Here is a 12,547-nt window from a genome sequence, read left to right as displayed (position 1 = left end):
GTTTTTTAGCATTCGGCTTAAAGAAGTTGCTGTTGCCAATCTTTATCGGTGCACAGATTATTAAAAGCATCCTCATAGCATTGTTCCTGCCCAGTATCATAGGCAGTCTCGGCAAGATTGTTGGAAAAGGTCAGATTAAGCAAGTATATATATATATATATATATATATATATATATGCATTATATTTAAATAAATTATTGCATAATTGAGGAACGTTTATTATTGGATAGAAAATGAGTGATAAATTTAAAATATTTGGATGTAATATGAATTTATTTTTAGTCATTGAACACAAAAACTTTGCTATTGATAAAACTTAAAATTGATGAAATAATAACAGCTATAATCGGTAAATAAAATGATGTAAGAACAACAATTATAATTAATTAATATAATAATTTTGGTATAAATTTTAATATACTTAAAGTTCTCATTACATTTTAATTCATTTCATTTTAATAGATTTTTTATTTTGTAAATAATTTTAATTAATATCAATAGTACAGAATTTTAATAAGTCGTGCTATTAATTGCAAATAGCACTTTTGTTCTATTAAAAATAAAATCATATCGATAATTTTAACTTTAGTTTATTTATAAGTAAAAAATAAAGAACTAATATTATTGTGAGATGCGGGTTGTCTTTTCGTCTTTTCTTTTTATTCGCATTGAATTTTAAATGATACGTCTTTACAAAAGTAGCTGAAAGTATTGCATTGTGAATAACTGTTTATGTACAATAAATTTTTGTTAGATTATTAAATGGTTGAGTGATGTTGAAACTGTTTGAAAAATTATAGTATAACGATCTTTCGTACAAATCCGTAAAATTCGGAAAATTTGAACATGAATATTGGTTTAAGAAATTTTTAAAATCTATTCTTAAAAATCATAAAATCATTAAATACTAACTATATCTATATATAAAAATAAGCAAATTTGAATTTTTATTGAAAAATATAATATTTATATCAATTTATTATTAAGTTTGTCAATATATTCAAACGAAATAATGCCTTCAGTTTTGTAATTATATATACATAATAAAAAAGAATTGTAAATAAATTTCATTATTATGGAATTCTTATGGAATATTTAAAAGAAAAATAACATTGAACAACATTTTGAAATTACTCTTCGGATAATTATATAAATATGATAATAAAAACATTCGAGATTATAAGCATTATCGATTTATAATCGATTAATGTGATTTGGCAACAGTCAGTAATTCTCTACGTACAAAAATCTTTACGCTACAGGTGTCACCTCGTTCGCGCAGTCTTCGCAAAATCCTCAGCAAGCGCTCGAGGAGAATTACGAATTCAAAGAAAATCAAGACTTGTACAACGACGATTACATGATGCGCCAACCTCTGGGTACGTTGCCCGCCTCGGTCATGTACGACGAGACTATGATGCAGACTAAGGCGCCGGAAATAGCGTCGCGATATTCCTTTGTCGATCCACGGCTCACACCCATGGGTGCCTTGTCCGATAGATATTACACTAGACACGCTGTTAATCCACAGATGAAGAGACAGGACTTTAAGGCAAGATATATCTTATTTATAATTTTTTACCAAGCTTTTAGGACAGAGGCTAATGGCAGGGAATAGAGGAGAAAAAAACGGCACTGATAATAGCTATTGTCCTGAATGTTGGTAATGTGTTAAACTGCGAGAAACCTTATGTATTAATTTGCCGAACGATATTTCGTATCCTTAATATATTAATATATCAAAATGAATTAATAGAGTATTAATCGATAGCTAATAATGGATTTATTCTATCCAATGTAATGAAATTCAAATGAACGAGTGTTTTAAAAAACCATGTGGATCGAAGTGACCGCGAGATATATCACTATTAATTGACAGTCTCTTTCTCATTCTAGGTATTTCATGAGATCCCAACGAGTTCTCTCTTATTGACCAACTACGATCCATTCTACTCGCCACTTCTGTCGCGTCTTGATGCCGTCTTTTCGCGTCTCGGACACACTAGCGAGGGTTGCCGCGAATACGCGGTCTGTGCGATGTATCGGAGTCCAGCTCGATACGCTCCCTATTCGAATCTCGTATCCGCTCAACTGTCACGGGAGTTGAACGAGCTGCGCAAGCCGAGCTCCGACAATCCCGATGTACTACGATTCTTCCGGTACATGAAGGCGGCTAAGGACGGCCAAGACGGATTGCGCTGCGAGGATCTGTACGAGCATTGCGAAAGCGCCCGGGACGATCAGACCATAAGGCAGAATCAGGCAATGCTTGCCACGTACCAGGATATCGACAAGCTCGTGCATGCCAGGAAACTTTAGGCTGGTCCTGAATTCGTGTCTGCCAGGAAGCTCTAGGCTGGTCCTCGACTCAATGTTCTCATAACTTGCTTTTGTCCTTGCTGCTATTGCGGGTCATGAGAATTTTGTCAAATACGTGATAGGATGCCGTGTATAAAATTAGTCTGCATTCAGTGTCTGGTTAAGTTTGACTTATCGACTCTACTCAAACTATTGGATATTGCATTAGTCTTTATATAATTTTTATAGGACAAAATACTATTAATCTCTTTAAGAATACAATATTTAATCAATATTACATTATTAAAGAATGAAACATGCATTTAACGTAATTTTAAGGAATGTTTGCAATTACCTTTACATGCAAAATTACGTGTTTTAGTAAATATTTATTCTAAAAGAAATATTTGTTTAGATCAGAATTATGGAAGAAGAAAAAATAAATAAAAAGATAAAAAATAAATAAATAAATAAAAAAAATTAACCTTAATGAATGAAAAATTAAATTTTAATGAACAAGATTGAAATATTTTTTCAAAATTATTTATTTTTCTTTACTATTAATTTATTGTTATTTATGTTCTTACGTTACACTTAGTTTATTAATATTATTGGAGTTAATGTAATAAGTTAATTTAATATTTATTCAAACACTTCTGCCATTTATAGCTTAGATTCGGTTACAAGCAAATTGTAATTTTTTTATGAAATCAAAGTGAAAGCACAAAAAGGTTGCCGGATCGATTAAACATTATATATATATAAATATATATATGCTATAATAATATTATTATATAAGAAACAGTAAATTAAACGCTGCTTAGAATTTATTAAAAAATCGTTAGTTTTTACAAACTAATTTTTTAACTATACGATTAAACTAAGTACAATAATTTATTGTATGCAATCACCATAGCGATGATTGATTCAAATTTTAAAATAGGAATATTTAATAATATTTATTATGAAAATTAATTTTTTAATTGATTGAAAATTATATTTGTAATTGTTATTTACAATACAATTAATATAACTTGATTAACTCTATTAAACTGCCGTATTATATTTATTATTATTTATTATTTTATTAATTAAAATGTTTAGATATTGTAAATAACGATTATTTACGTACATTTGTTATCATGAAATTAAAATTTTGTCCATTGTAAATATTAATACATATTAATCAATGTATTATTAGAGAAACGACGTAGACAATGATGCTTACGTTTAAAAAACAAATTCAAAAGTTAATTCATAAAATATCATCAAGTAAACGTCATTATCGATATTTCTTTTGCTATTAGATATTACAAAATTTGCTATTATATTAAAACTATTTTTTAATATTAAAAATATTATGACCTTGAAAAAAAATTTATTAATCCAATAAGCTAATAATCAATAATTTTTAATATTAAATCATAGTTTCTAAGTTCCATTAAATAGTATAAAATGTTAGGCAAATTATTTATTTACTACTTATCGTTACATTAATTTTGTGATTTTACTAATAACACTCAATTATGGATAATTTTATTAATAGCCATAAGATATAATTTATTATTAATTTTAAAGAAATCAATAAATGTTAACATTTTTAATTTATAAATAGCTTTATTTATAAATACTTTTTGCCAAGGAAGTAAATCCTATCATATATTCAGATCATCTAAATCTAATTTAAATATTTAAAGGGATTGATATAATTTCACAATTAAATGCTTGTAAACAAGATAATTTTGAATGGATTTTTTTTTTGAAATAATGAAAAATTAAATTACAAAATATTAATATAATTAAGGTAAAAAATATTGTTTTAAACTGAAATATCCTACTAATAATAAATTATATTATTATATGAACAGTTTTTAATAATTACAATAAAATATCTTCCAAAAATAAGGTATAATATGTTATGCGAAACTGTAAATTTACTTAATTTATTTTATTTATTGCTTATTTTAAATTACAAGTAATTATTTAATGTCACACGGATGATTATTTTACATTTGATTTCATATTATATGATATAAGTATTTGAAAAGCTTTTAATTTATTAAATTTACTAAAGGACGATTTATTTTATTTCATACTTATTAATTTTAAAACTCATTATATTTTTATGTAAAATCATTCATTTTGATGACTAAAAATATCGTTTAGTTACTTTTTAAACATATTTTTCTAATAAACCATTTTTCATCTATGTCATATTTATTTTCGCTTTCATTTGTTTACATGTATTGTTTGTATGCATTAAATGAAGTGTTCATACAAGAAATGAATTAACTCACATTACGTTTATACACTGACATTACTTTAATACGTAAATAAATTTAAGTGCAAAATGATTCGATATTTATATTAATTATTTGTATTATTGATTAAAGGTGTACAGTAACGATATGTCGACTATTCCATATATTTGATAATAAATAAAGTCAGAGTAAGTTGGAACTTTATTATAAATTTTAATTTATTTATCTACTCATATTAATTCAAAAAGTATTTCCACAATTTATTATTTGGACTTGTAAAAGTGAATCGATTACAAACATTTGTTATCACAACATATAAATAATAATTATTAAAGGCATAATTGTATCAATTTAGAAACTCAGATAAACATTGTTTTGATCATATTTTTCAGGCCTAGATATATTAAAAATCAATTCGTATTGTTGTTCCATCTATATTTCAATTTATTACGTGGTTAGTTTCATGTAAGATGTTAATTTAATTTCAATTAACGTTGGGTAAAAATTTTTTTGTAATTTTTCAAATGACTTTAAATACACGAACGTGCCACACTCATAACTTCGTATGATATTAATAAATAAATTAAAAACATCTTTATTGTTGAGCAAAATTTGTTAGCTATAAGCATCAAAAGTGTATATAGAAACAATATTATAAGGTACATATTAAATGCATTAAAGATAAATTATTTACGATTACTCGTGACTTATAGTCGTTTCTCAATAATTTTATTTATTTTTAGATTCATTACTTAAATAAATAAATTTGAGCCTATAATACTTGTATTATACATATTTTATGATATGTTAATTTATTTAAAACTATAAAATATTATTGTGGTATATTTATAACTTTATTACCTTATTAAATAGTTAATATTATAGCTTAAATTAAAATATTACAAATAAAATCGAAATCTTTACAGAAATTAAGCTGTTAAATAATTTATTAGAAAAACTTATTGGATAGTAATATTACGAAAAACTGTCAATTCGAAGCTTCGTATAATATAATATTCAATAAAGTACTCGGAATCATCTTAAAAGTAATAGCAAACATTTAAAAATTTTAATTTTGTAATAATAAATACTTATAATTAAATTAATGGAAATTCTATAATACTAGATAAATTTATAAAGATATTCGTACAGAGAGATTCAATTGAATAGAAAAAAATTTTTTTTTAAATATAATTTTTATAAATATATACAAATATTTTTCATTACACATAAAAAAAGACTTTGCGGTGTTCGAGAATGGATAACTTTAGGATGAGTGATCTCTTCAAAATCATTGTTAGAATGTATTTGATCGTTTATAAAATTCGCGTCTCTTCTCAAGTTTATAACGGTGGTGGTTTATTATAGTGCTGGCAAACCGTAATCACGTGTCTTTGAAAGCAGTAATTGAAAAATCTGCACAATCATTTTTTACACCACAATATCGAATAATGTCAAATTCATAAACAATATGAGTATATGTCAATGCGTGCCGATCGCGAATATAGGTCGATGAAACAAAGCCGAATAGGAATTACGTGAAGCTCGTACAATTGGTACCTTACCTGTCGAGTGTCACGTATCCGCTCAACGAAAATCGTCGTCCCATGGAATGCGCGTGTTAGCAGGCTTTCGCAGTCTCGCTGTCTCACTTCCCGTCTCTTCCTAACGGGAATCACTTGGAGTGCTACGGTATTGGATGGTCGAGCCGGTCAGAGTCCGGGTAACGTTCGTTCAGCGCGCTCGCTTTTTTTATTGTGGAGCCACCAATCCCAGTCAATGTGACGGTAAGAGTTGAAATTTCATGTATTGTCGTTGATTTTTATGGTAGGATAAATAAAAGTCAATATTTGTGAACAACGTACTTGTGAAAATATGTGATTATACGTCTTGGCACATCGAAGGTTATGTTATTAAAGTGAATAAATAGGGATGTTTGTTTATGGAAAAAATAAAACTTTACGATATTATTTTATTACGTATAAGGTAATTGACACTGTAGAATAGAGTTGTGGATATTGTTTTGAACAGTTAGTTTGAATTGTTAGTGATGAATATTTTACTACGATAAATTTTATAAAATTTCTATAAACATGTAAAATTATTGGTAACAAATCTTTTCATTTCTTTCTGCATGATCTAATTATTACGAATATTTGAATCTTTATTAACATTTCGTTTAGATTTTATAAGTACTTAATTTCTAGATTTCAGTTAATACGTATCGTATTCTTCTTTTAACATTTGGTAAAAAAAAAAAAAAGTAAACCAATATAATTATATTGATAAATATGTAGAAAATATATTAAATATCTCAATGAGTCAATAGGTCACTTAATGAAGTATAATGAGAAAATAAATATAAATAAAAGTAGTACAACTATACATTTTCCTAATGTAAATCTTAATGTTGAGAAATTTTATATACATCATAAGAAACGTTCGAATAATTTATCAAAAAATTAGTTTTATTTATGTATATATTGCTACGTATAATTTATGTATATTATAGATAGAATTACATTTAAAATAATGTAAAAAGTCATTAATTATAAAGAATTATTATTTTTATTAATATAAAATAGTATTTATAGTTCAATTATGGTAAAAGTATTACATTGATTGATTAAAATATATTAAAAATACTTTTTTTTTTTTGCTTTTTTCACTTTTTTGAATACTTAAATTTATAAGAAGAGCCAATACAAGGTACATCTCTTTCAAATAATTTGTTGTGAAAGAATCAAAATAAGTTAATCTAATGAAATATCCGAATTATAGTTTTTGTTCAAATTCATAGGAAAAGGAAGTAGAGTAGAATGAGATTTGACCACTTGTTGGTAATATGGATTGTTGTACTTTCAATAAAATGGAGCTATGGCAGAAGCGATAAACAGACCCTTCTAGAAGAAGATAGTAATGACAGAAATTCTACAAAATTAGGTAAAACATTGAAAACCATTATGTAATAATTTATTGTTTACTGTCTTATAGTATTTTTATAAATTAAACTCCAATTTCTTAATTATTTTGAAGGTATCTGTTGAATAGGAAAACAATTTCTTTATTTAATTATATTTTGTTTGCATTGTTTCCATATCAAGTACATGTTAACGAACAGACGCAATCGGAAGTTCCAAATAATTGTAATGGAACACAACACACTAAAGATCTCTCAGATTGGATCGGGTTTGAGGCAAAACAACAGAATGATCAATATTTATCCAGGTCAAAGAAAATATGTTCAAATAATGAGAATCCAGATTATACAAATAGTAATATGAATATTATCAAAAGATTTGAGAGGATGTTAAAGACCGCTAATATGGAGTCCAATCAATATTATAATTTAAAAAGGTAATTTTTCTTATTATTTGCTCTATTGATGAATTACATGATGTTATTTGCTATTTAATACAAATATGTGATAATGTATATATTATAAATATATAATAGGTAAAAAGTGTGCACTAATTGATCTAAAAATTCTTTATTTTTTAATTCTATTAACAAATTTATGTATGATTATATTGGGCAGACTTTCAATGTTAAGTTATAAATCATTCTATATAAATGAAATATTTACTTTATATCAAATAAGTTAATAAAAAAACAACAATATCACACAAAAGTAATTTGATATTTTATAGGTCTGACAATTCAAAATGGAATGATTTTTTAAAGCAAACTATAAATGCAACTGTACAATTGATAAAACTTTTTATCGATGACGTATTTACTCCGATTTTATCAACAGAAGAACATAAAATATACACACCAAGATTTTTGGATGAAATTGCCGAGGAAATTGATGTTCTTGAAAATAAAAAAGATTCATTATTCTGTAATTATAATTCATCACTTTATTCTTATACCTTTAACCAATAATATTAAAAACCTTTTTTTTTTCTTTTAATATGATTATGAAAAATTAATATTCTTATGTAATATTTCTATTGCGAACAAATATATATATGTATATATATATATATTTGTTATATATATATATATATATATATATATATATATATGAAAATATTTAACTTATTTCAGCTCGAAACCGTTTTAAAAGAATATTAATACCGATGCTGATTGTACTGAAGTTCTTCAAACTGAAACTCTTGATATTTTTACCGATTATCTTAGGTTTGGTTTCATTCAAAAAGTTCCTTGGCTTCTTAGCTATTGTAATTCCAAGTGTCATAGGATTATTGAAACTCTATAAACCAGTGGCACAAATATACCCACCTCCAATATATTTGCCTAGTGGAGTAGGATTTCCACTTGATCATTACAAGGGTAGTCATGGATCTATTCATGACAATGGTTTACTTCAATATGGATCACCAGATTATCTGGATCAAAATAAACATATTAGTGATAATGTGAATTATGGACAGAAGTTAGCATACCAAGGCTATGAAGATTATCAAAATTAATGTAGCTCTTATGTTTTTGTTTTGAAAAAAATTCAAATTTTTTATTTTGATTGCTTAAAAATTATTAAAAATTGATTTAAAAACGCTAGATTCGTTTCCTCTTTAATTATTCTTTAGGACTTCATTAATTAAATGGAAAAATTTGAATTATTTTTTTTTTTACATTTTATATGCAGATACATAATTTAACGAGCTATTAACCGTACATTTTCGATATAGTGATATTAATTTAAGAAACGAACAGTGAATATCTTCAGATATTTAAATTATAATAAAATATATTTTGAAATGTAGATTTGACATTACTTTTCTGCACTAGAGCTTTACATGTTCTTAATTATGTTGTTGATTTAAATAAATTAAAAATTAATCGAAAATTTTATAACAATTTATACAATTAGTTACACGTGTTTTTTTTTTTTTTTTTTTTTTTTTTTTTTTTTTTTTTTTTTTTTTTTTTAAGATGCTACTTAGTAATAAATAATGAAATTAATTTATTTGTAATATTTATAATTTATTAATCATTTAAGGATAAACAATTGATTTTTATGGTGAATAATAGTAATTTTCACACTAATGAAATCAATAAATCTTAATTCTAAATAATATTCGATCAAAATTTTTTCTTATCAGAATAAAAGTATTTAAAATATAGGAATGATAATCTGAAGAAATATTGAATAATTTGCTACGAAAATTTTCCATCTTAAGAAATAAACATTTATTCAGAATAGTTACCACATTGAGATTTACTTATCGAAAACCAATAAATAAAGTAAAACAACATGCTTAATTTCTGTATTTGTTAAATGATAATTTATTAATGCAAAATAAACTTATGTAAATATGAATAAGTTTAAGGTATATAGATCTAATTTATGTATCTACTTTATGTATTTATAAATTTATTATAAGTGCCATTATATATTTTACAAATCAATGAAGAGAGTTAATGAAAATTAAAAAAAATTTATGAATATAATAAATCATATAACAACACTTTGTTTGATATCTGTTACCAAATACATATTAAATACATCTTAATTTGTAAATTTTTTTAATAAATCATGTAAATACGTAAAATTTAATATGTAAATTTTATATACTATTTATATATGTAAATTATAACGCTATTATTTCAGGAATTACATTTTGTTTTTTTAAATTCTTCGTAAAATGAACATTTTAAGAAACAATATTTGAAGCGATATTTAAAATATTTAAATATCATATCTAGCCATGATAACTTTATGACTGAAAGAAGTAAATAAATAGTTGCATTACAAAAAGTATAACCTTTTCTTTTCTATGTACCCAAAATGTTATAGATAAAATATTCATTTAAAATTATATTAAGTATTTTAAAAGTATATTTAAGAAATTATATTGAATTTTCTATGCTTATATCATTTTAAAAACGTCAATATATTCTATATTTTTTAGGTTTTATTTCATAGTTCATAGTCACACATCAATATTAATTAGATGTTTATTATTTTTGTAGTACGTAATTATTTTAGTAAAATCATAAAATGTTTCAAACAGCTCAAGTTTTAATAGAAATATCTTACATTCTATGTTCACTTATATAAATAAACTTTTTTAAACGATCATTTTCTTATTGCAACATTATACATAATTCTAAATATTATTTTTATATTACTATTCTTTATTTAAAATTTTATATTTAACTAGATATATATAGTAATATGTTGTATTTTTTACAAAATTATTTAATTTTTTCATACCAAATTTATTTTTAGCTATGGTCGAATTAATTTTCGCTAATATTCATTATTTTGTGAAATATATTTATATTAAAATATATAGAAAGTTTTTTTTACATTTTAATTTATATTTCGACATGAAATTTATTATATTTGTTTGTAAGTAATGTTTGTAAAAGTTCCATATTATTTATATCCATAATATCTATATATTCATGTAGAATATAATAATGAAATGAAATCCTTTATAATAGTTTAATTCTTTATAACTATTATCAATTTTTAATTAGTTGTAAAATATTATAAAAATTTATAAAGTAATATGGTCCTTTTTAGACATTTTAATGTCAATAAATAAAACATTACAATAAATAATTTCATTAAATACTGCATAACATTAATATATCTGTATTATACATTAATCATTTCTAATAAATAATTTATGCATATTAACAGATTTTTACGAGACAAAGTACCTTTAAATAAACAATGACTATCATAATTATATTATTCCAATACGATTATACGACTATTATATGACATTATACAGAGATAATAAATAACGTTTTATCTATATTGAATAGGGACAAAATTATATTTAACTTTTTTCATATTCTCTTTTTGTTATTATTAATATATTGAAATATTTAACGAAGTGAATATTGTATTAATATAGTATGCAGTTTTGTGCTATAACAAAAATCATACGTTTTAAAGTGTTTGTATACATATATATATATATATATATATATATATATATATATATATATATATATATTTATTCATAAAACTAGTAATAGTAGATATAATGTTTAGATGATGTTTTAATTATATTAATAAGTAAAGGATTGATGAATTTAAATCAAATTACCAATAGTTTTATACAATTATATAAACAAATTTGTGAATGATTGTGTAATTATATATGGTACGTTTATTTGATTGAATAAATTGTTTGAAATAATTGTATTAGATAATAATATGGATATTATTATTTTGTTTGATATTATTTATTCTTGTAGTATGTTAGATGCATTTTTTAAATAATAATTTTTTTAATATTGCATTTTTTATTAGAAATTTCAAGCTCTATAATAAATCCTATATTTTACAGTGTTGTGCCTAGTTTAATTGGAAAAATAATTGTTATAGCAATTAGATGATGTTTAGTTTTGTCACTTTAATTATTTATGTTTTTTCAAATTTCAATTACGTATAATTGAATATTGTATTATTCATAGCAAAATATTATTAGGCACATCTTATAATATTAATAATTCTATTATATAGAACATTATAAATAATGAATCGTATTCTTTAAATAATTCATAAAGATGGCTTTCCCAATTTATCACTTACATGCTAAACCTTAATAAATGTTTATGATGAAATAAATCATCATTAGCAGGGATATAAAATGAATTTTAGATATTATTATCTATGTTAAAAGAATTTTGTAAATTAACGTAAGATATATATAAAATAATTTGATATATACGTAGAATGCATGTAATGAAAATATAGATTTAACAAATTGTGAAAAATGAAAAAGCAATTTGTTTGCTATTTACTTATGAATTAATTGTAATTTATTATTAGAATCAATTTTAAGCAATAAATATTATAAAAAATTCAAATAATTAGACATGGAATGTGTATTATTACGATGCCTTTATGTTATAAAACTTGGAATTTAATTATATAGATAAGTGAATGGTGTTCATTGGAAGCATATTCAATTCTACTTAACCTTAATTTTAATAGTAATAAAAATCTTTCAACTTGCGTAAATTAATAATAGCATGTAAACTTAATTTAATT

General features: G+C 23.6%; 2 protein-coding genes across 2 annotated transcripts in view; both read left to right on the top strand.

Annotated features, from left to right (window-relative positions):
• The window catches only part of Osi24 (Protein), a 6,699-nt gene extending 4,153 nt beyond the window's left edge, over positions 1-2,546 (top strand). Inside the window, exons 3-5 of the mRNA XM_011506860.1 lie at positions 10-129; positions 1,264-1,553; positions 1,898-2,546. Coding sequence (XP_011505162.1) covers positions 10-129; positions 1,264-1,553; positions 1,898-2,320 — 833 coding nt within the window. The 3' untranslated portion in view covers positions 2,321-2,546. The remainder of the gene's footprint in view (positions 1-9; positions 130-1,263; positions 1,554-1,897) is intronic.
• Positions 2,547-7,642: 5,096 nt separating this feature from the next.
• Positions 7,643-8,999, top strand: Osi2 (DUF1676 domain-containing protein Osi2). The gene is made up of 3 exons (XM_011507417.1): positions 7,643-7,917; positions 8,211-8,404; positions 8,614-8,999. The coding sequence occupies exons 1-3, from the start codon at positions 7,841-7,843 to the stop codon at positions 8,997-8,999; spliced, it is 657 nt and encodes a 218-aa protein (XP_011505719.1). The 5' UTR covers positions 7,643-7,840.
• Positions 9,000-12,547: the final 3,548 nt, after the last annotated feature.

The sequence above is a fragment of the Ceratosolen solmsi genome, unplaced genomic scaffold (assembly GCF_000503995.2).
Source record: "Ceratosolen solmsi marchali unplaced genomic scaffold, CerSol_1.0 scaffold6, whole genome shotgun sequence".
NCBI lineage: Eukaryota > Metazoa > Arthropoda > Insecta > Hymenoptera > Agaonidae > Ceratosolen > Ceratosolen solmsi.
The sequence above is the reverse complement of the archived record's forward strand: the minus strand, read 5'-3'. Positions and strand labels throughout refer to the sequence as shown.

Excerpts from the sequence above, each read along its gene's own strand:
- Osi2 (XM_011507417.1), top strand. The coding sequence starts at position 7,841 with ATGAATATTATCAAAAGATTTGAGAGGATGTTAAAGACCGCTAATATG. Across the intron at positions 7,918-8,210 it reads CAATATTATAATTTAAAAAG|GTCTGACAATTCAAAATGGA; the intron begins GTAATTTTTCTT and ends GATATTTTATAG. Across the intron at positions 8,405-8,613 it reads TAAAAAAGATTCATTATTCT|CTCGAAACCGTTTTAAAAGA; the intron begins GTAATTATAATT and ends AACTTATTTCAG.